This window comes from Hippopotamus amphibius, chromosome 16 (genome assembly GCF_030028045.1).
Source record: "Hippopotamus amphibius kiboko isolate mHipAmp2 chromosome 16, mHipAmp2.hap2, whole genome shotgun sequence".
Lineage (NCBI taxonomy): Eukaryota > Metazoa > Chordata > Mammalia > Artiodactyla > Hippopotamidae > Hippopotamus > Hippopotamus amphibius.
The window spans coordinates 3,389,858-3,413,888 of NC_080201.1; the positions used below are offsets into that span (position 1 = coordinate 3,389,858).

The 24,031-nt window shown below is 65.7% G+C and overlaps 1 protein-coding gene across 5 annotated transcripts in view; it reads right to left on the reverse strand.

The window, feature by feature from the left end:
- GSE1 (Gse1 coiled-coil protein) overlaps positions 1-24,031 on the reverse strand; it is a 409,268-nt gene that overhangs the window by 26,176 nt on the left and 359,061 nt on the right. For 4 of the 5 annotated variants that reach the window (XM_057710685.1, XM_057710684.1, XM_057710683.1 and 1 more), the window contains exon 3: positions 10,766-10,984. The exons of the other annotated variant lie outside the window; for it this stretch is intronic. In XM_057710685.1, the coding sequence (XP_057566668.1) occupies positions 10,766-10,984 (219 nt within the window). The remainder of the gene's footprint in view (positions 1-10,765; positions 10,985-24,031) is intronic. 5 annotated transcript variants of the gene reach the window in all.

Genomic DNA, 24,031 nt, shown 5'->3' on the forward strand with positions numbered 1-24,031 from the left:
CCCAGGTCACGCGGGCCACCGGGGGCCGCTGGGGGGCTCAGGGTGCGTGAAGGGCCGGGTCAGCCCTCCAGCCAGGCCGGACCTGTCCCCGAGGGGCAGGAGCTGCACACAAGGGCATAAGCAAGGGGGTGGGCACGGGACCCCCGCGGCTCACAGAAAGGCCCCGGAGTTCCGTGAGCCCCTTGTGTGTGTGAGGGGGGAGGGTGCCGCCAGAGGTGGGGAGGTAAGAAGAGGTGGTCCTCGCTGCCAGACAGGGCTGGCAGGCGGGGAAGAGGCCCGAGGGCGGCTAAGGGAGGCTCGTATTTTCAAAATACTGAGTGCGCTTTTTTTTTTTTTTTAATTTTATTTATTTAATTTATTTATGGGCTGCGTTGAGTCTTTGTTGATGCACACGGGCTTTCTCTAGTTGCTGCGAGTGGAGGCTACTCTTCATTGTGGTGCACAGGCTCCTCATTATAGTGGCTTCTCTTGTTGTGGAGCATGGGCCCTAGGCGCATGGGCTTCAATAGTTGCGGTACATGGGCTCAATAGTTGTGGCTCACGGGCTCTAGAGCACAGGCTCAATAGTTGTGGCTCACAGGCTTAGTTGCTCTGTGGCATGTGGAATCTTCCCAAGGCAGGGCTCGAACCCAGGTCCCCTGAATTGGCAGGCGGATTCTTTACCCCTGCACCACCTAGGAAGTCCAGTGCGTTTGTTTTTAAATGTTAGGAATTAAGATGTAAGTCACCATGTAAGGCACACAGAATGAGGGTTTTTAGCACATTCACAGAGCTGTGCAACCATCACTGTTATCTGATTTCCATCACCCCCAAAAGAAATCCCAGCCCTCAGTATCACCCCAAGTGCTGTCCCCGAGGGCCATGGTGTGCAAGGGGAGCAGGGTGGGCCTGGGGGGCTGGGAGGGACTCACCTTGGGTCCCAAGGGAGAAAGTGCCCATGTGCAGCAGCTCCTCCCGGGAGGGGCCCCCTGTGAGTGAGGGGAGGGGTGACCGTGCACCCACTCCCCTGTCCCCAGAGGCACCAGGCTTGCCCCGATGCCCCGCCCCGCCCCGCACCGGGGGTCTCTAGTCCCTGACCGAGGCACGTCCCGGCAGAGGGGCGGCAGAGCAGCCCCTGAGGGCTGGAGCTGCCGCAGGGCCCCGTCCTGGGGTCCCCAGAGCTCTGCCACTTGGGGTCCCCGAGAACCACGCCCAGGCCCAGCGAGGTTTGGTCGTGTGCACACCCACCCTCCGCACGGCTCTGGGCTGCAGTCTGGGGGCGGAGGAGACCCCCGCACAGGCCCCCGACACAGACCCAAGGCAGGCCCCACCTCATCTGAGAGCCACGGAGAACACCCAGGGCCCTGAGTCTGGGGCGGCCAGACAGCAGATGCCCAGATTCTATGACACAACAGAGCTCCAGCTAGTGGCAGCCACTCGCCCACGGCCACGGGGGCTGCGTGAGCTCGGGCAGCCGGAGGAGGCAGACCTCCAGACAGGCCTAAGTCGCAGTCTGGAGCTGCCCCATCTCACAAAGGCCCCCTCTGAGGCCTCCCCCTCCCCGGGCAGCTTTTGCCTGCAGGAGCCCCACAGGGTACACCTGCAGCCCTGGGGGCGGGGGAGGAAGCTGGGGCCAGCACAGACCTCCCCCTCTGCAAGCAAAACCCCATCAGTGGACGTCCCTGGTGGTGCAGTGGTTAAGAATACGCCTGCCAATGCAGGGGACACGGGTTCGAGCCCTGGTCCAGGAAGATCTCACGTGCCACGGAGCAACTAAGCCTGTGTGCCACAACTACTGAGCCCACTCACCAGCACTACTGAAGCCTGTGTGCCTAGAACCCATGCTCTGCAACGAGAAGCCACCACAATGAGAAGCTTGAGCTCCGCAACAAAGAGTAGCCCCCGCTCGCCACAACTAGAGAAAGCCCGTGCGTAGCACTGAAGACCCAAGGCAGCCAAAGGAAAAAAAAAAAAAGTATTAAACAACAACAACAACACAACAAAAGAGCCTCATCGAGTTCCAAGCATCCTCCCTGGATTTTGTTCAGAAACTGCCTGGGTCCCAGGGGCCAAGACCCTCCACTTTTCTCTAAACCGTCAAGTGGCCACACTCCTGTTACCAAATAAAACCTCTGTTTGAAGGGGAGAAGAGCGGCCTACAGCTCAGGGCGCTTGGAGACGGTCGCCCTCCCTCTGCCCCAGAGGCCCCGACCAGCCAGGCGTGGGCTCAGCAGCGACCAGGAGCCGGACGCCAAGGCCTCACAGACGTTGGGACGGAGCTTTGCCCTGAGCAAGGTGTTCCCGTCCGGGCCTCTTCAGTGCAGCTCCCTAGGCTTGTGCACGGCTCGCACAACTGTACAGGGCAGCCCCATGGGGAGCCACCGGGGCCAGCCCGGTCTGACCCCCAGCCAGGCTGCTCGGCCACCCCAAGAACAACACTGCGGCCCGACACCCCCTTCGCCCCCAGGCCCCACCCGTCAGGACCTGGCCAGCGGGCAGTGAGGAGCCGCCTGATGGCTGCTGCCCGAGGTGTGACCCCCGACTCCCCAAAGGCACCCGCCAGCCACGGCCCACACACCAGCAATCCTGCAGCCCCAAGTTGGCCTGGCCAACCAACCACCCAGACCGAGCACTGGGTCAGGATCCCACCGTGCCTCCCACCGCTGGGGCAAACTCCAGCCTCGGCCAGCTGTCTTTCCCGCCCGCCCGGGGACAGCCCACAGAGGACGCCAGCGGCGGCCTTCCTCTCCCAGTGGGACGGCCTCCAGGGTTTTGAAACGAGCTGCGGCTGCCAGGTCGGTGGGGCCCACCGGGGAAGTCGGCCTCAAGGCGGTGGCGGCGGGAGGCAGGTGGCGGGCTGAGCGGGCCAGCCCTGGCGTGGGGAGCCAGCCGCCGCCGGCCACGGTGGCAGGCTGACAGAGGGAACCTGGGGGCGTCTCCCCAGGCGCCAGCTCCACCCACGCCTCGGCCCAGCAACCCCGCTGCTGGGGCCGCAGAGACACCAGCAGGCCCGATGGGAAACGCCCGCCACGCCCACCAGCAGCCAGAGGACACAGCCGGTGTGCTTTCAGGGCGCGGCGCCCCGGGGGCTGGCGGCGGGAAGCCGAGGAGCGGGAGGACCCGCCGTGCGCCCGCCTGCACCCCGGGCCGCCCGCGGCAAACTCTGCCTGGGGGTGGAGGGGCCGAGAAGGAAGTGAAACACACACACACAGGGCCCCCACCCCCACCGGTCAAGGGCGAGGCTGGGCTGTCCGGAGGAAGAGCTGGGGTCAAGGCCACGTGGGCTCTGCTCCTCGAGGGGCCGGGTGAACGGAAGGGAAGTGGGGAGCAGACACGTTCGAGCCCATCCTGCGGCAGCCCCTGCGGCCTCGCGTCCGGAAGGCCCGGTGCCCAGGGGCCACGCCACCCGCACGCGGAGACTCAGGGCCGCCCAGCCACCCACCCTGCTGTCCCCCCGCCACCTCTGGGATCACGAGACCCCCCAGCTCCCCACCATGCCATCAGCAGGTCTCTCTGGACCAGCATCATTTCTAAGCACCGGGCGGTGAGTGAGGAAGCAGGAGGGGCGTGCGAGGCGGAGCCTGGGAGCCAGGTGCCCTCGCCCACCCGGGAGGCCACGGGCAATGAGCAGCCTCGTCCCTCGGGGCAGGCCGGACGCGTCACTCGGCGGCCAGATCGATGCCTGACCACGCACCCGCCAATTAGCATGATCAGCCCCGACCCCGCGCTCGGGGCGGCCGCGAGGAGGGCTGCGAGGGCCGCCCGTCGTGACCGTGTGCACGGGGGTGACGGCGCACGGCACTCCGTGGCACCTCTGTCGTCTGACCTCGCGGATTAGCGCCCGAGGCCGCCTGGCACGTGCAATTAACAGCTGAGACCCCAAAGCTGTGGCGACGGGGGCGGGAGTGAGGCCCGGAAACGCAACTGCAGCGTCACAGAGGCCCCGTCAGCTCCCTGGACGCGCACTCAACCCGCTACCCAGACAACCGTTAGGCACCAACTGCATGCCCTTCACCAGGGCTCCTGTGCCGGGACCACCCCCGTCTGCACACTGCAGAGTGCGGGGGGCGAGACCGCGTCTCCGTCACGCCGCTCAGCCCCCCACCTCCCCGGGCACTGAGTCAGGCCGCCTCACCCAGAGAGGAACAGCCGTCACCGGACGTGTCCCCTAAAGCAGGACCCTGGGGACGCCCTCCTGAGAGGCCCCCTCTGTGGCTGGAGCTGCAGCACCTCAGGGCCAGCTCGGGTGCCGGCTGGAGGCGGCTGCGACAGGTTCTGGAGCTCGGACCAAGCAGCAGGGTCCCCTCCCGCTGAGCCCTATCCAGACTTTCACCTGGTGCAGGCAGGGACCCACGACCCACAGCCACGAGCACGTGTGGGTCACGGAGATGAAGTCTGCGTCCTCGGCACGCAGAGGCGGGGAGCAGGGTGGGAGACCCTCTGGACCCCCGCAGGCTGGACGCAGCAGGGACAGCCGGGCACACGGCACACGCAGGGCTGTCCTCAGCCGGCTCAGGTTGACGGTTCCACCAACCTGGGGGTTCAGGGAGAACCCGCTGAAAAAGAGCCCCAGGACTGCCAATGCCCGCTTCCCTTCCTGGAGGCGGCTCTCCCAGCCTGCCGCCGCCTCCACCCAGTGCCCTCAGCCCCACCTCGTGCCAGCAGCCAGTGGTACGCGCCTGCCCCCAAGGTACTGTCATGCGATGGTCACTAAATCCCAACCAGCAAAGGCCAGGTGTGGTCTTTCTTGCCAGACGTGTTTCCAGGGGCTGATTACTTGGTGATGAGCGGGACGGGGGTGGGAGGGGCCGGGAGGGGGTGCACCAAGGGAGGGGAGGGGATGCGGGGGTGAGAAGGCGGGGCAGGGAGGCAGAGGGGGCTTCAGGGAGGGGACAGGGAACGTCGCTGTTGCACCGACGAGGCCTGGTGAGGCCTCCTGTCCGAACATCCAGGCATCCCCCACCAGGGCCGGCCGGGGCCCCTTCCCTGGGCCTCGCCGCCCTCTGAGTCCCGGGCCCAGCGCACAGAGGAGGAGGGCGACGCGCTGAGGACGCCCCGGTGTGCTCACACCCGCACCACCGGGCAGACGGGGCTGCAGGCATCCTGGGACGCGCCGCCTGCGGAGCCTCAACCGCACGCCTGACACACACACCACACACGCTGCGCGAGAGCCAGGCGGCCTCGTCCCTCCCGTCTGTTTTGCTGTTTTCTTTGAAAGAGGCAGACTTCCGGTGGCGGAACGGGAGCGGCCCGCCTCCCGCCTCGCTCAGGCCGGCTGCACGAGGCACCGCTGGTGGGCACAGCCCCACCTCCCACTCCCACAGGAGGAGGGATGCTCCAGCCTCCCAGACGCGGGGCGGGACCTCACTCCAGCAGGCGGCTCCGGGGGCCCCAGGGACACCGGACCTGCCTGCAAAGCCAGTGACAAGATAAGGCACCCAGTGACAAGATAAGGCAGCCGCCAACCCCTGGAGGGACGCGTGCTCCCTCCCACCCGTGCGCGGGGGCCTGGACCCCGCTGCCCTTGCCAGCCGCTGTGTCTGGTCCAGATGAAGCCGGCGTCGATCGGTCACCTCTCTAGCAGGCGGTGAAAATGGTGCCCGTGCTCTCGGTAGACCCGCTCGGTGAGGCCGCCTGGCGCCCCACACACCCCGCGGGGAGGGACGGACCTGGGATCTGAACGGGCTGTTGGCTCTGGAGCCCAGCCTGCTCCTTCCGCCCAGTACCCCGCTCCCCCCCCCGCCCCCATGCAAACGGGCCGAGGACGACACCGGGGCATGGCCGCGGGCCGCCTCATTCGAGGTGGCTCCAGCCTGTCGCTGCCGAAGGGGCCCACGGGTACAACGAGGACCGACGTGGGGGCCAGACCGGAACCTGCAGCCCGAGCCTCCTTCCAGGACGTGCTGTGTGGGCCAGGTCACGCCCGGGGACCCCCTTTCTCCAAAGAGCCAAGATGAAGGTCTCGGTGACAGGGAGCGGCTGCCCTGGGCCTAGATGCACCCACATCACCGGACACATGGGAGCAGCTGTGGCGGCCGTGGCCGACCGCCCCCCCCCCCCGCCGGCCCGGACAGGATGGGACGGGCTCTCTCCCCACGTGGGGCCACTTCGGGCCTGAAGACGTGTGCACAGCCTTCAGCCAAGCCCTCCCAGCCCCTCGAGCCCCTGGCTGTGCTGTGGTGTCGGGGGAAGCGGGGAGCAGAGGAGACGGGGCGGTGGAGGGTTGGGGTGACGGCATGGGTGGCCCTCAGCGGTCACACACAGTGCTGTGCCTGGCGCTGGCGTGCTCTCCCGGAACCATCAGAACCTACGAGGCAGACATGTTATCCCCATCCTCTTTTACTCTTTTTACTTTTTAAGTTTTTGGCTGCACCACGCGGCATGAGGGATCTTAGTTCCCCGATCAGGAATCAAACCTGTGCCCCCTGCAGTGGAAGTGCGGAGTCCTAACCACTGGACCGCCAGGGAAGTCCCTAACGGTTATCCTCACCCTGAGAACACACGGCAGCCCAGAGAGGTCGAGCGCCGTGCCCGGGTCACACAGCAAGCACGTGAACCAGAATCTGCTGCTGTCCGTGTCCACCCCGCTGGGCACCCACCCAGGAGTGGGTTACAGGGCAAGCACGTCGGGGTGCCCCCCCACGGAGTCCCTTCAGGAGTCCTCCAGGGACGGACGCCTGGCCGTGTGGCTGCAAAGGAAAGAGCGCGTCTCGGAGTGCCAAGAAAGCTAAAACCCCACCGAGGGCCGCCCCCGCCCCCGCCTCCTCTCTCGGGGGCAGAGCAAACCGGGGCTGTGGAGTACTTGCTCTGAACTTAATTTTTAAACTGCACCCTGGAGATCCGACGGGAGGAACGACGTTAGCCCGGGAAGCAGCGGGGAGAGCTGGGCCGCGACCTCGCTTCCGCGGGCGGGGCGGTGGGGGTGGAGGATAGGGTCAGGGGGCACGGGGCTGGCCAGCAAGGGCCTGGCCGCAGGGCGGGGCCTGTGCGGGGGAGGGGGATGCTGCCGCCTCGGGCTCTCCTCTCTGCGGTCAGGCCCCCCTCTCCCACCACCTCCCTGTGCAGGTGGGAAGCTGCTAGGGCTCCACCCGCGACCTCTGCCCTCGGGGACAGGGCTGTCCGGGGTCGGCCACGGGGCCCTAGGGCACCTCGGCTCCGGGAGGCTGAGATGGGGGCACCTCCGGGGCCGTGGGGGCGGGCCATCGGGGGCCCCCTGCAGGGACGGGGCCTCGCCCCCACGGAGGGACGGACGCAGCAGGACCGACGGCCCCCTTTCTCCGGGAAGGGGGACAAGACGCCAGGCAGGGGCAAGAGGCCGAGGGGTTTCCAACCTCCGCTGCGCTGCTGCCGGCTCAGGACACCCGCAAGCCTGGAGCTCGACTCTGTCCACCAGCAGGACGGACGCAGGACACAGACCGGGGCTGCGCTGGGAACGCGGTGGGGGACTGCTCGGCACATGGCAGGTGCTCAGCAAACGGTCAGGGCCGCGATGCAGGAGGGAGAGCCCTCGCTGGGGCTCTGCCTCCTCACACCTGGTGACAGGCGTGTGCTGCCGTCCAGCCCCGAAAAGTGAGACCCAGGCGCGCCGCGTGGACGGCCCTGCGGACGTCGGGCCGCGTAGGGGAGCCAGGCGCGGGGCCGCGAGCGCCCGCAGGTGGCGGACGTCCAGACAGCAGATCGCGGCTGCCAGGGCTGGGGCAGGGCGTGGGCACGGGGCTTCTTTCAGGCGTGAAAAAACAGTCTGGAATTAAGAGGGACGGTCGCACCACTGTGAACGCACGAAAACCCACTGAATCGTGTCTTTTAAAAGATGAGTTTTATGGGATGTGAATTATATCCTAAGAAATTAAGACGCAAAAAAACTGAGCCCCGCCCCCCAGCAGCAAGCCCAGCAAACGTCCCCCTTGGGCTCTCTGGTTCCAGGTGGAGAGGCAGGGGAGCTGGGGGCTGGTGGCTCTGCCCTTGGGCCCCCACAGCCCCCAGACATCCAGAAGCTGACAGCCCAGACACCCCCAAGTGCTCCCCGTACCCCTGTGGTGGGTGCTGGGGGGTGGGAAGGGGGCATCCGTCCCCCCAGCCAGGACTGCGTGCTCAGGCTTGCCATCCTAGTCCAGCTATCCACGCCCGCTTGGAAAGGCTGAAGCAGTAGCAGCCAAGGACACGGCACATCAGCACCAGCGGGGTGGCCTCAGGCTCATGACTTGACCTCTCTGAGCCTCAGCTTCCCCACCTGTACAATGGGCCAAATCTGGGCTGTCAGCCAATTCTACAGATGGAAGATGGCCCATCAGAGCTGGGGCAACGCCGTGAGAAAAATGGGCTCCAGGTGTGGGATGTGGCTCAAAGGATGCTTCAGAGAGTGAGTGAGCTCATTTCTTCAAACCAAGGCCCCACTGGGGCAGCCCAGACAGAGCCTCGCGAGTGGAGCACATCAGGGCTGCTGTAAACGCGCAGACTTTGCTCGTGGCCCCCAGAGACAGAAACGAGGTCCCACGTGCCCAGGACACACACAGCATACCTCAAGCATCGGGGCAGCCCAGGGCCCAAATAAACCTCGAGCCCCCCTCAAACCTTGGCTTTCCCATCAGAACGACAGGGAAAACCTCGGGTCAGCCGGCGGTGGACACTACGCCCAGAAGGCAAGACACGCCCGGACCCGCGTGGCTCGTTCCTCCCCCCCCCCCACCCGCCCTGACCCTCTGCCACAACGTCCCCGGCACCCTTCCCAGGGCACCACACGGAACACCCAGATCGCTTGCAGACGGGGGAGCAGGGCCCCCCCAATAGCTCACGCTGCTCCCGGCCAGCGAGGCCCGGCAGCCTCCGGCATGTGGGCTGCCCACTGACCCACCACTCGAGCTGGACACTGGGGCCAGCCTGGGGCAGCCGAGAGGAGACAAAGGCCGTCAAGGCAGGCTCACCCTGCGCCCAAGTCCCCCGCGTGAGCCGTGGCCGCAGACCTCTCCGCCGCCAGCTCGGCAAGGAGGGAGACGTGCCCTTCCACTGCCACGTCCTCTACAGATGGGGGGTGCTGCCTCAGGACGAGCCCTGCTGCCCGGGAGTGGACACAGCTGTTGGCTGAAGCCCTGACACTTGGGGTGACTCAGCTGGATGGCCCCGGTGTCTCCCACACGCTGACAATTGCCTTGGAAAGCTGCGCCAGCCCTGCTGCTCTGCCCCCTGGGATGCCAGGAAGGAAGACACCAAAGCAGGGAGCTGCCAGGCAAGTTCTGCCCGGGGGGGCTTCTCGCCGACTCTGAAGAGACCCCCAGGTCTCAACCCCAGCTCAGGGTGCCACGGCGCACTTTCCTCCTGGGTGCTCGCAGCCAGCCCTGGATGTCTGTTCTGGGGCCCCGCCAGGCCGGGCACGCACTCACTGCCTCTCTGCTCTCTGGCCGCGTGGTGTGCGGTGGCCCCAGACAGCAGGGCCTCCTGACGGCGGCTGGGCTGCTGCAGCCAGCTGGCCAGGGAGTCCCCTGGTGGGCATGGAGAGCAGGGAGGGGCACACGTGCAGGGCCGGGGAAGGTCTGTCTGGGTGGACCGACAGCCCAGGGCAGGCAGACACCAGGCCCCGGCAGCCTTTGCTCCTGGGCCGACACCCACCCTGCCCATCGACTCCAGTCTGTTCCCCTCCCACTTCCTCCTCCACCCGGCAACCACGTAAGCTGAAGAGTGTGGGGACGAGGGAGATTCAGAACTTAGCAGCTCCCCTAGCCCACCCTGCTCAGGGTGAACGTCCGCTCTGCTGAGCTGGAGACCCCAGGGTCTATAAAGACAGACGTGTGTTCTCTGGGTGCCCAGAGGGCCTGGAACCCGGAACACCAAGCCTTGGACATTCGGGGCAACGCAGATGGCAGGCAGAGGCGCCCAGGGTCCCCGCTTCCTCTGCCTGGGAGCTCGGCCCCTGCCTCCAAGCAGGGAGTCCAAAGGGGATCCGAGAGGACGGCAGCAGAACCCACGAGGGCCCCGGCCTCCCAGCAGCTCTGGCTGCAGACTGCCCGCCAGCCTCATTCGTCCAGCCAGCAGCCCCTGACCCGGACTAACACAGGCTGACGGTCATCCCTAGAAGCGCCCCAAGTCAGAGCTGTCGTGAGCCTCGTGGTACAAACAGGAAAGCTGGAGCTCAGAGAGGGTCCGTGTTCGCCCGAAGTCACACAGCACACGGCTGCCCAAGCGACACCAGGAGCCAGAGCTCCGGCCCCCTGGGGGACACCTGTCCACGCGGCCACAAGATCCCTGCCTTGAGGGGCTTAAGCAGTGTCGGGGTGAGCTGTGCCCCCACTCTGGGACACTGGGGACAAAGAGGGTTTCCAGAGACCGTGCTCCCTGCCACGTCTGGAGGGGGTATCAAGGCCTGGGGTTCCTGGTCTCCTGGGACACATGCCACCTGGAAAGAGGCCCCCGGAGCAGGCTGGGGGCTCCGGAGGGAGGCATCCGGGCCCGGCACGGCCACCCTCCTCTAAAGCCACGGCCGCTGGCACACCGCCCCACCCCCACCGCCACACGCCCCCTCGGCGGCTCCGGGAGCCGAAGCACAGAGGCAGCGGAGAGCGCGGGGGGGCAGAAGCCGAGCAGAGGGGCTGGGCCGGTGAGCTCCCCGGACGGGCGGGGGTCAGACGGCGCGCTCCCCGCCGGGACCAGGCGGCACGAGGAACACCAGCAGGCGTGGACGCGGGGCGGCTCGTGGGGCCAGCCGCTCCCCGGCGCCGCCCCCGCTCCGCGCAGGAGCCGCCAGGCCGGGCAGGAGGGAAGGGGCCGCGGTCTCCCCGCCGCGGGAGCCTCTTACCTCTGGGCTCCTCCGCCTGTTTGGCGAGCTTGCGCAGCGCGGCGGCAAAGCTGGAGGACGGCGCGGCCTGGGCCGAGAGCGCGCTGCTGGAGGCGGGGCTGCCGCCGGGCACCAGGGCGCCATTGAGCGGCGAGGGGGTGAGGGGGTTGACGGTGGCGGTGGTCCTGGTCGCGGTGGAAAGCATCCCTAGTGAAGGGGACTTGGGCTCATGGCTCATGCCTGAAACAGGAAAAGAAGAACCAGAGGTCACCCGGAGAGCAGGAGGGCCCAGCACCGGAGCGGGCGCCGCGCGGCCCGGCGCCAGCGGGCGCAGAGGCGGCGGCCCCGGCAGGCAGGACAGCAGAAGCGGGACAGGGCCAGCGCCATGGCGTCCGGGGCCACCCCCACCCTCCCGCTGGGCCCAGGACCCCGGCGATCCTGGACGCCCAACGGCTCGTCCCGGCATGAGCCGACCACCTCTCCAGGCCGGTCCGGAGGATGTGAAAGCATCCCGACGGGTGCGGGGAAGGGAGACTGAGGCACGGGGCCAGTGTTCTCGCACGCCAGAGAACGCCAGAGGCAGGGAGAGGCCCACACGGCGGCCGCTGAGGAGACAGCACGTTCCTGCCAGGCCTCCAGCACCTCACACCCTTCTCCTTCCAGAGAAGCAAACAGCCTTGCACGTGGGCAGGCGGCACAGACCAGGGACGGCCCGGTGGGTTGGCCAGAGCCCTCAGGTGCCGCTCCCATCCTCCCTGAATCCCAAAGCCACGCGGACCCAGAGGGTCTGCACGGAGGAGGCACCTTGGAGGGCAGAGGCAGGCAGAGAACACGGCCACCTGCAGACCCTGCTATGGTCCCGCCGGGCACAGACCTTGCCTAGACACCAAAGACACACGACTGCGGGCCTGAAGCACCGTCCGGGGTAAGCCCCCTTCCCCCTGGGGTCCAGGCTCAGACCACACTGGCGGAGGAGCCAGCACCCACCAGGGGTGACGTCAGATGCCTCCCCACGAGCCCCCGGCCCTTCACGTCCCGAGGAGGCGCAAACCTTCTCCCACCCCGTGCGCCCCGTCGATAAAGGCCGGGTGGGCATGCGGGCGTGAGCGGTGCCAGAGGTAAGTTCTCCATTAACTTTTCCTGCCCTCCCGGGGTGGGGGAACCCACCTGGTCCCCGCTCCCTCGCCGTGGGTACATTCAAGGGATGTAAATCAAGGCCCGTGGCCTCGCAGGCAGCAGGGGCAGCGGGCTGTGAGCAGCGAGAGGCAAACAAACTTCTGAAGCCCCAGACGGAACAGCTCCAGGCAACACCTGGGGTCCGTGGTCGGGGTGGGGCCCCGGGGGAGTCCCGGGAGGGGTGAGAGAACAACGACCTCAGAGCATCCAAGAAGGTAACGGGCAGGAACACGTGCTTCCCCCGGGCCACGGCCTCCGCCCCAAGGGGCGCTCCGCAGCCCCCGGAGCCCACTCCCGCTCTGCAGGGCTCTGTGTCCCGTCCAGCTAGACTCTAATTGGAACCTGCCTCCACGCCCGTGCCGGTGAGCAGCCAGGTGAGCCCTGGGGACCCCCACAGGTGGCTGGCAGGGGTGGGGCCCCGAGACCCACCCTGCCCACCCGCTGCCCCCAGAGCTGGCCGGGAGAGGCCACAGGCCCCCACACACCCCAAGTCCCGAGTCCCGGAGAGCCGGGGTGTGGCCACCCTCGCGGCCAGGCGGGCAGGCAGAGAGATCCTGGGGGCGCTGGCCGGGTAAACAGCCCCGGCGGCGGGGGGCGGCGGATCAAAGACAACACTGAGGCAGGCGCGAGCTCGAGGGAACACCATCCGCTCGGGAGAGGGCTCGTACCTCGGAACAAAGGACCCCACAAGAGCCCCTGCGCCCACGGCCGGCAGGCGGGCCTCCCAGCTGCCGGCGGGTCACGTGGGCGGCACCACGCCGGGCGACAGGGCCCCGCGGGGGCAGCAGCCCCATGGAGCAGCCGGGCGGCGCCGCCCCGAGGCCGACCCCGCGCGTCCTCCTCTTTCTGGGGGGGGGGGGGCGGGGGGGGGGGGCGGGATCCACATGCCCGCGGGCACCGTGAGCCCAGCAGAGAAACCCAAGAACGCGGGGCGGGGGCGCAGGGTCCCCGCTCCAGCAGGCTGATCCCTAGAAAACGCAGGTTCCTAACAAAAGTCCTTTCTCAGCCAGCCCGGCCCCCGGCCAGCCCCTCGAGGACCGCTGAGCACAATGGATGCCACGTCCCCGAGGCTCGGCCCCGGGCCCCCCTCAGCCCCCGCTCCTCCCCTCCACCCCCAGGGGTGGCGTGGACAGAGAGGGCAGGAGGTGCAGCCGGCCACGGAGCAAGGAGGAAGCGGGAGCCTGGAGCTCAGGCTTAGCGCGGAGGAGGCTGCCACACACGAGGGCCTGACTCCCGGCGCTGCGGCCTCCCGCTGTGTGACGTGGGGCAAGTTGCTTTACCGCTCTGGGCCTCCGTCGCCTCGTCTATAAACTGGGGGTACAGACAAAGTCTACCTCGTGACGTCCATCCCACGAAGGTCCGAGGAGGTAATCACACGAGGGGCTTCGTGCCAGAGCAGGCCTGGCACATCCCAAGGGTCCCTGTTATTACCGAGCAGCCGGTCGGCCGTCGGGGGCAGAAACCTGGGTCTGGGTGGGTGAGGGGCTTGGCTAAGGTCACACGGGTCAGGCTGGGCAAACCACCTCCCCCTACAAAGCCCTCCCCACCACCATCCCTCCCGCGGCCGGGTCGGGAGCCGTTCAGCCCAGCTCCGCGCGTCCCTGAGCGGGAGGCACCGGCTGGTGAGAGTGACAGAGGGGGACCGGGGCTCTCGTCCTGCTGCCTGCAGGGACGAGGATGTGACCGCACACGGGGCCTCATCTGGGTGCTCCAGGAGTCCTCCGGGTCCTGCCCGGGACCGAAGCGCCCTCAGCACCCTCACTCCGGGGCCTGATGGGTTACTTTTTTTTGGGGGGGCGGGGGGTCATCCAGTGGAGCACCAGCCTTGCGGGGACCCAGCCCGGGCACAGAGCGCACAAGTCCTGGGGGTCCTGACCAGCCGCTGCAGGAAGGCAGCGCCACGAGGGGCTGCCCGAAGACGAGCTGTGCGACGGGGCAGCCGGGGCTCCCTACTCCAGGGAAACGAAGACGCTCCCCGGGACACCAGGTCACACGCGTGGTCGGGTCCCCTCTCAAAACAGCCTCCCAGTGGCGCTGGGAGAGGCCGCGGCGGCGGTGGACCCCCCGCCCCCACCCCTGGGGCCTGACCTCAGGGTCTCCGACGAGCCCAGGACACCAGCAGAGCCCTGGCGGGGACACCGAGGCCAGGAGCTGTGCAAAGGCGGGTCACGCTCACAGAGACCACGCAGCCGCACGTCTAGGACCGCAGCCCCGTTTCCAGGCCCAGAGGCGGTGTCCTCGCCACTCCCGACACCACCTGCCCCATCCAAGGCCCACCCGCGACGCCAGACCAAGAGGTGCGAACGTGCTCAGCACTAAAGCACGCGTGACTGCGGTGGTTCAGACACGTGTCCAAGCCTGTCACGCATCCCTTCAGGAGGCGGGAACTAATCCTCTTCTCTCGACGTGGGCCAGACCGCTCCACTCACGTCCACCGAACAGAACGTGGGGCAAGCGGGGCGACTGCCAAGGTGAGGTCATCACAGGCCCCTGGCCGCCCCCCTGCTCTCCCCTGGATCACCTGAGCCTCGGGGGGTCCGGTGCCAGGCTGCGAGGTCGCCCCGGCTGCCTGTGGGGAATCCCACGTTCGGGGAACTGAGGCCTCCCACCAACAGCCACGAGGCACCGGCCGTCTCGGCAGCGGCTCCTCCAGCCCCAGGGGAGCCTTGCGATGAGACCGCAGCCCTGGCAACGGTTTCGAAAACCGGAGACTCTGGGCCAGAGCCACCCGGCTGAGCTGCTCCCATATCCCTACATGCTTAGGTTTGGGACAGCGTGTCGCGCAGCATTAGGTAACTGGTGCAGCGAGTGCCACTACATCCTCTACGGATCACGACCCTCAACCTCTATTCCCTTCCATCGTGGAAGTGCAACCGTCTGCAGACACTCTGCCTTCTTGCCCACAGAGTCTCCAGAGTGGGCCCCTGTGATGCCCTCCAAGGCCATCACCACCTCCCTCCCCTTCCCCGCACACCTGAGAGAACTGGCCACCACCCTTTAAATCCTGTCACCTCTAAGAGAAAGGTATTATTGCGCCCATTTTACAGACAGGAGAGTCCAGGCTTGGGCCCAAAGGCCGACAGATGGTCCACAGCAGGGCTGGGGGTTACCTGACCACAGCCCCCGTGTCCCATGTACGTAAAGCGGGTCAGGGCCCAGATCCAGACCTGTCCCGGGGCAGCGGGAGGGGGCAGGGCAGTGAGGCAGGCAGTGTGGTCCTGCACCTCTCAGTGGCCAGGCCCCACGGCCCAGGGAGCAGATGTGAGGGCACTGCCCACTGGCCGTGGGACAGGCTGGCCAGCTGGCACCCAGCTGGACGTGCTGTGACCACCAGCTGCCAGCGCCGGGCAGGATGGTACGGGGGTGCTGGAAGAAGCGGGGAGCAGCCACGGGGCAAACCCCGGGCGACCCAAACGTGTCACACGCCCCCTCAGGCCGTGGGAGGGGGTCTTCAGGTGGCAGTAGGAGCAGTTTCCTCATGCTCAGCCTTTTTACTGCTCTGTGTTCTAGTTCTTCCACAGTGAACCAGGTCTTTAAAAATGGGGGGCCCTCAAAGACCTAGAGACTCGCCTACGTGAGTCCGGAACACCCAACACGGGGACCGGGCGTCCCCAAGACGGGGCCTCCCACCGGCCAGATGCAGGAGCCGAGGGAACCGGGGTGCCCCTGCCGGAACCCAAACCCTTGCCGACAGCCCCGGCCTGTCCCTGCTGACCAGGGTCCTGGTGGGCAGGTCCTCCCCTGCCCCGGGTCAGCTGCCGCCTGAGTGTCGCTATCACACTCCTACCGGCATCCAGAGACACCCCCGCCCCCATGAGTCTGCCCGCCCCCCCGCAGGAGGCCTGCAGGGCCCTGTGCACAGCCCTCTGGGCTCCGGGGTGTCCCCCCGAAGCGAGCGTCCCTGCCGCAGCGCCCGTTGTGGGCTCTGGAGCAGCTTCGAGCCAAGAAAGCTGCTCTGCTGATGTCAGGTCACTTAAAATAGAATTCCAAATGAGCAGCTTCGTTAGGGGAGTCTAAAATTAGCATCCCTCCTCAGCGTGTGTGCGTTGGGAAGGGCGGGCCGGCAGGGGGCCCGAGGGACCACCGGCAGCCGGGGTGACAGCCGCCTTGCACCTCGGACGTGGAAGGACAGAGGCCAGACTCGGGGGACCCAGAGACCCATCAAGGGTCACCTTGCAGCGGCTGGGGACGGCCTCCGGGAACCCCCCCCCCCACCCCGTGCCTCGCCCTGCAGTCGCGGCTCAGGGTCACTGCACGGCGGCTCTGCTCCCCACCCCCCGCCCGGCCTCCCCAACGCAGGTGTTCTCCCCCTGAGCCCAGGCAGGTGACCGTGGCCGCCCCGGGACGGGTGGAGGGGAGACTGGGTCTCGGGCAGCCCCTGCCCTGAAGAAGCCCCGCAGAGCAGGGGCACCTCCCTGCCCCCCGACCCCCATTAGGAAGGTGTTTATTAACTCCGCTCCTGGCCATCCACCGCGTGCTTGTCTACATGATCAGCGCATGTAAATGCATTACCCTAACAGCTGGGAACAGGCTCCACCGCAGGGCAGGGCGTGATGAGGGCTGGGGCGGCGGGGGGCAGAGCCAGCCCCTCTCTGCTGTACCAGCCCCGCCCGCCCCGCCCACCGCGACCCAGGGGCGCTCAGGTGGCCTCCTGGCCGCCTCATGTGCATTGGGTAATGCCGTCCACCTCCTGCCACCATCCGCTGCCCCCTCGATCCCCCGGGAGAGAGGAGCTGCCACAGCCAGACACCCAGAGCCAAGGGCCCCCACTCAGTGCCCGATGCCTAGGGCAGGAGAGGAAAGCCGCCAGGCTCCCAGCACCCCCAGAACCACCCAGCCCTCCTTCCCCAGAAGGTGACCACCGTCTTCAGAAGCAAGGACCACCCCACCCAGGACTGCCCGGGAGGCCCTCCCTTTTCCTGCTCCTTCTACCAAAATGTCGTGTCCTTAATCAATACATCTTCCTCTTCCCTGCCCAGGTTTCTAAAGCAGCACAAAGCTTAAAAAAAAAAAAAAGGCAGAGAAGAAAAATCCAAGTGCAGAGAGGCGGCAGCTCGAAGGACGTTTTCCAGAACCACCTTGTTCCTGGTGCTTCAGAACAGACCCCGATCGGTCGGGGGTGCCTGCTGTCCAAACGCTCTGAACAGCAGGGCTTAAAAGGGGGGGCAGGCCCCTGACAGTCCATTAAACACGGTGGCGGCGCGAGGGCGGAGGGCGTCATTAATCAGCGCGCCTCCCGCCACTCCGTAATCACGGCTCCCTTTCATCCCGCTCCTCCGCGGCCCCAGACCTCAGGCCTGCTCCCTCCACGCTCTGTAATTACAAGCTAATAGCCGAGATGGATTTTCTGTTGGCTCCAGGTTCAAGCACCAACCCGCCCCTTCCCCTGACAGCAGCACGCCCCCCCCCACCCGGGTAATTACACCCCACGAGGCCGGGCCCAGCAGGGCCTCGGGTGCAGGCCCGCGTGCGCAATCTGGATGGGGATTCTCTCATCACCCCTCTTGGTAATTTTTCATTACCGCAGGAAGAAATGTTTGTGAACAAATACAGGGCGTCCCCCAGCTCGGGGCCTGCACGGCACCGCTCCCCCCGAAAGGGGCGCTGCTCCTACAGCCCTAACAAGGCCGGGGTCACCTGCGCAGGGACACCGGCGGGCGGCGGCCGCGTGGGGCACCACGTGATCCCGGGAGCCCCAGTGGCTTCACAGCAAATTCACTGTGATACGCTCCTCTGGCGTGTTCTGAGCTCCCTCGCAAGGAGCAATCTTTCTCGGGGGTGGGGGTGGGGGAGGCGCCTGGGAGGGTCGGGAAGGCCTTCTGGCTCCTGGATGCTCAGGGGTGGCCTGCTTTAGGCCTGAGGGTTCTTTTTCAACGGAGGACACCCCCTGGGGTTGCAGGTTTCTTAAGGGGACTTTTCTTGCCCGGAGTCCCAGAGCTGGACGTCCTCCCCAAGGCGAAGGACCCAGCAACTGGGGACGGAGCCAAAGCCGTCGCTAATTGCTGGAGCTGAGGACGGCCCTAGCAGATGGCCTGGTCCTGACCGGGAAGCAGAGAGAAGGACCGAGGCGGGGAGGGAAGGGGGAGGGGCCTTGAGGGGGGAGGCAGCCTGTGTGTCCAGAGACGACCCTGGCCCGGGAGAGAGACGAGTAACCCGGCAGCTCGTTGTATACAAGGCCTCCATCCTCCCCGCGCAGGCCTGTCAGTCAGCGGCATTTATGAAGTGACTGCAGAACAAGGGAAGGCAGGAGCTTACGAGCTGTAGAAAGCGTCTGCCAGGACCCCAGTCCATGGGAACAGGAGCCCACCCCCGCCCAGAGCCAGCGCCGCGGGGTGGGCTGTTTGCAAAGCTCATGTCTGGGGTCCCCGGGGCAGCCACCTGCAGCGGGTTCAGCAGCGCCCCACAGCTGCAGCCAGTGAGGCTCGGTGGGGGCAACATTCAGAGCCCCCCCAGCCTCCCCTGCCCACTGCCACGTCAGCGTCCCGGAGGCGGAAGCCAGCTCACAGGGTGCAGAGTGTTCGCGAGGGACTCCCACACACGTGTGTCGCTCGGGGCACGCGTGCCAGGCAAAACCGGGAGGTGCAGGTGGGGCTGGGGCCCCCCAGGCTGGCTCCCGGGTGGAGACGAGAGCGGACGGCGATGGGCTCGGGGCTGGCGCCCGGGGCGGCCCGCTGACACAGGCCTCCAAGGACAGCCTGGGGGTTGGGGTTCAAGGCCGCAGACGCTCGGGAGTCCCGGAGGTTCCGGTGGAGGCAAAGCACGGAAGTCAGGCAACAGATGGCAGCGACATTTGACGGCGATTATTCTAAGCGGCTGCTGCGTCTGGCGCAGCCTGGGACGGGCAGATGAAGGGCTGCCAGCAGCCGGGGGGCGGCGGGCGGCCTGGGAGGGGCGCTGTAAGGGGCTGGGGGTGGGCGCAGGAAGCCGGCAACCCCAGGGACGCGCACAACTAAGACAAAAGGCTGAGAGACGAGGTCAAGGTTGGCACCCAGGACCCCCGGAGGCGGTCCTTAACAGTGTCAGCAGTGACAGCAAGGCCTGGCTCTGCCCAGAGCAATACCGTCACCCTTCACGGCAGCTCAGGGACGGACCCCCCAGCAGACGGGTCACCCGAGGAGCCCCCTCACACAGCCCATCCCTGCGCCCACTCCACAGACGGGTCGGCTGAGGCTGCAAGAGCCACACCTTGTCTGGGGTTGCAGCTGAGATGCTGGGGTGGGAACCCAGTTCTCCTCGCTGCTGTCGGCCATTTCCCTTTAAGCAGGAAGACACTGGAAAGGACTCCCCCCTGACCCCAGCTAGGGGCCACCTCCCATCCTGCAGGCTGCTGTGAGCACCCACCGACACGCTGCATCATTTTACAGACGGTACCAAGGAGGGTCGGAGGCGGCACACAGCCAGGGAGCAAGGGCAGATCTGAACTTGGGGCCCACCCCACCCCCCGAATCCCACATTCCGGCAGCTGTGGGCTGGAGGGCGCCCAGGCGACAACCCCGGGAGTGACTCCTTTGTGTGCCGGGGGCCCCTGAGCGAAGCAGGCCACCTCCTCACAAAGGAGCCCTTTGAGTGGAGGCCGCAGGCATGGGGTGCAGGACGCAGGTGGGGGTCAGAGGCCCCAAAGGACAGGAAGCCAACCCGGCCAGGAGGCAGCCGCGGACCGCCTTCAAGGCTCCAGGCGGCAGCAGGCCAGGGCTGGCAGGTGGGGAACCAGGCCAGGTGGGCAGGGGTCAAGGCCAGGTTCTCCTGCTGAAAGGAAGGAGCCTGACTGGGAGACCAGACTGAGAAACTGTGAGAAGAGAAAGCAGAGGCCACTGCCGGACGGGGCCTGTTCAGCCCCAGGGCCCAGGAATCTGGGTGTTCAGACAGCCCCTGCCCTGCCCCTCAGGTGAGGAGAGGGGCACAGAGAACAGAAGCGCGTTTGTCCCTTCAGTACTGAGTGGGTGCTGACAAAGCTATCTGCGCAGGGCGGGCATCTCCGCCTGCACCCCCCAGCCCCCAAACGCACCTAGTAGGTCCTCAAGCCTGTAGAACAGGTATATCGGCCCCACCTTCACAGGTGCACAGCCTACCAGATTCCACGTGGAGAAGGGGGATGTCTGGCCCCCGCTCAGGCAGACAGGCAACTTCGGAGTCTCATGTGGCAGGACCAGCGTGAATTAAGGGACTGCATCCTTGGCTGGAAAACCAGCCAGAAGGTGGGAATCCGGGCCTGCCTCGCCCAAACCTCCTGGCATGATCCTATCAGGTTCCTACCTGGTCTGAGCCTCAGTTTCCCCATGAGCACCCTGGGGTAGGGTGGGGAGGCTAGACAGGAGGTGGCAGAGGCTACGCGGGCCGCCTTTCGTCCACCAACCTGTTTTCATTTGGCCTGACGTCAAGACATGTTTTAACTGTGAATCAGTGGACGATATCTTAAAACTGGAGGTTTCAAGTCAAAACTGAAGATTTTCAGTTTCTCGTGAAAAATGAGAAGCCAGCAGCCATAATCCCGAGCGTGGCGACTGTCCCCTAGGCTGCCCCTGGGCTGCCGGAGTCCCCCCACTCCCTGCTGCCTCGGGCCGCTCGGCTCCCTCAATGCCAGGGGTCTCTCCGATGCAGAAACGACGTGGGTTTGGGCAGTGGACTGGGTCAACGTCAACAGAAGCTTAACAAACGCGTGGCCAGCCAGGGCGCTCCGCTCAGGTGGTAGCCACACCTCCGTCCAGACTGAGTCGAAAGAGGTCAGCCCCTCCGCCCCCGGCTTCGGGGCTGATCCGGTGCACGTCAGCCGCAGGTGGGTCCCACTTGAATCACAGCCAGGACTTGCCTGCAGGTATAAAGCGTGTTTTGGCTTTTGCAAAAGGTCCATTCTCACAACAGTGCAAAATGGCAGACCAGACCCCCTGCCCAGAAAAACACACTCACTGAATTCAGCCCCTAGTTTGACCAAGTTCACAGAAGCCCATCTGTAAACCCCACAGGGATGTGTTTAACCCATGAATCCAGGCTATAGACGCGTACGGCGTAGAATTCTTTCCATGTCAAACCCTGGCTGCTAACACCCTCTCCTAATTACATTCTACCCAGGCCAAGGGTGATAAAGGTAAGACACTAAGTTCTTATGGTGTTTCCATGGTCCAAATTTTATTGATGGTTCCTTACCCGGGCTCATCTACCATCTCCAAAGCCCTATGTACCATGCCCAGACATCAGAAAATGCTCCGGTGGAAAAAAATCAACTACCCTGCAGCCAAAATCGGCTTCAGAGTGGGACCACTGGGTCAAAGTTTGCAAAAACAGCCACAAGCCACCAGCTGTGAGCTCCCTCGTCCCAACCCTGTCACACGCCAGGTCAAGCCAGCCACCTTCCTCTGGCCACCGCCACCCTCCGCCAACTGCAGCGCAGCCAACTGCCTAGGCCTAAACGGTCCTTTTCTTTTTCAAAAGAAACAAACGAAAAACACTCCAGAACTTGCAAGGACCCGGCACCCCAGGCAGGATGCCGAGGCCCGAGCTGGCTCTCTCGGGCACCAGGCGTCACCCCCCAGGACTCTCAGGTCACATGGCAAGGAGCGGTCCCGTCTACCCCTGAGACCTGTGCTGGGTGCAACAAAAGCCGAGGCTGATCAAAGGGTTTTCTTCCCCTTGTGGGGAGGATGGACACCTCTGGAGGCCAAGGGCTGAGGGGCGCCATGGGAACTCCAGAATTGGGTACGTAAAGGTCTGGGTCACACAGGCGGCCAGAAAGGGGAATCTTTGCAGCTCTTTCTGGAGGACTCTGGCAACGTCCTCAAAGACGTGTCAAGCCTTTGCCCCAGCCCTCGCCCCTCTCGAGATCTATTCACCAGGTCGGTCCCGAGGTGTGAACACACCCGAGGGGGCCACCGCGCGCGGCACGCACCCTGCTGGGAACCGCAGCGGGGAGCCCCGCGGCCCGCCGAGCGCCCTGGCTGGGGGAGCCCGGCTCGGACACCCCGCGCACACTGTGCCGTGTGAGGAGGGGGGCGTCGCAGTCCTGCCGGCTTCAGCTTGGAAACCAGCTGTTGGGTTGAAGTGCACTCCCTGGGCCCGGGTGACAGGCTCCCGGGGCTGGCATCCCTACCAAGCAAGCCCTCCTCAGTCACACAGAGTCTTATGAGACGTGTATTCGGGTGAAAACGGCACCCTGCAGAAGGCTAAGGTGATGTGTTCAGAAAGGAGAGGCCCGGCCGTGAACCTGATTTAAAATCTACAATCTCAGCCCACACTTCTGCTCCCCGAGGGCCCACCTGACGTCCTTTCCAAGAGCCCATGGAAAGGGGGCCCTGAGAGCCCGCAGGGCAGAGCCACAGGGGCTGACGCTGAGCCTGCGTCCTCATCTTGTACGCGGGGGCAGCTAAGCCTGCCCGACTCCCGAGGCAGCACCGGGCAATCGCACAGCCCTGCCGCCTCTGGGAGGCGCAAGTCCCTCCGCCCCTGCAGCGGAGGAAGGACGTGAGCTTTACCTGCATCCAGCTTCGGTACCTAGTCTAGACATCCTCACGCGTTAAACAGAGAAAGACCACGTCCCCTACGTACAAACGTTGCAAGAGCGCACTCAGAGATAAACGGACACCAGGAATTCAGCGAAGGGCCAATCTGCTCACGTCCCTTGGTTTTCCATTTCACACCGATCGCCAGCTGTCTGACGGCAGGTGGGCAGGAGCCCCCGTGGAGGCGGAGGAGGGCAGACGGACGCGCTCCCGGGGGGCCCCCGCTTCTCCCAGCTAACAGCCAAAGGAGGGGAACCCGTACCCTGCAAGTCAGACCTCAGGGGAAGACGCACAGCAGCGAGAACACGACCCCACGTCACGCGCGCCACACGAAGGCAGCCGGCCCTCCTGCACCACCCAGCCCCCAGATAGGCCCTGGCTCAGCTCAGGGGGAGGAGACCCGGGTTAGCACAAAAGAGGCCCCCGCCTGCCCCTGCTGGCAGGCCTGGCCCTCCTCCGCTTGACACGTGGATTTCCTCTGGGACAGCTTAACCTGACCAAAAGCCTGCCCATCGATCCTTTCATTGCTGCCTGTGGCCACAGACGCGGCATCCACGCTCAGGAAGGGCAGGCCTGGGGAGGGGCGGCCGTTTCCCCTCCAGCCTCCCTCCTCCCCACCCACCGCCACCAAGATGGGGGCACCCAGTCACTGAGAAAGGGGTGGGTGTGTGAGCATGCCATCAGGACCCTGGGGGCGGGTGAGGCCCCAGAGGAACGCATCTGGCTGCCACAGCCCCAACAGGGGAGGGTCCGCAGAGGCTGATCTGGAACCTGGAGCCTCTAGGTCTTGGTGGGAGAAGTGGCCACGGCCCCTGCCCACACCAACCACTGCCAGGGCCAGGGACTGGGCGAACAGAGCCTTCTGGGTTTCACACGTTTAATCCCAAGAATCCTAGAGCCACTGAATCGGGGATGATCTTGTGTGCTTCCGACAAACCCTTACACAAGAGCCCTCCATGCCAGGCGCTGCTCTGAGCGCTTTATAAGAAAGCAATTAACCCTCAACAGCCCGAGGACACCATGGGTGCCACTGCCATTCCTACTTCACAGACGAGAAAACCGAGGCCCAGAGGAAGAGGATGCAAGGTCACACAGGCTGAGCCAGAGGCGGGTGTTAACGCCCTGGTCAGGAAGTGACCGCCAGACCGACACAGACACGCGGGGACTTAACTCCAGGTCCCGAGGCTTTCAGCCCTTCCCCTGCACTGACCCACTCGGGGCAGGCACGTGGCACACGTTCAACCCTTACCTCCACAAGGCCACGGCAGCCCCAACCTGCAGACGGGGAACAACTGGGGGCACCCACGGCAGTGGGAGGGCCGACGTCCTCATTTGCCCATGGAATGCCCCCCCACCCGGGTCTGGCTGCCCCAACACCATGGCAACGTGCAATTCCTCACACACGTCAGGTCCTCCAGCTGGAGGAACCGGTTCCAGAATTGGAAGCTTGGCCAGAGCTCCAGACAGACGCAGGAGACGCCCATCCAAACAAAACTCTGCGCTTGATGGTCCCTTCAGGAAAGGGGCTTGCAGCTCACCTGGGGCAGGTGAAGAGTATTACCTGTAGGATTTGACCCCAGGTTAATACAAAGCCCAGAACCATCCCCACTGCCTCCCCGGC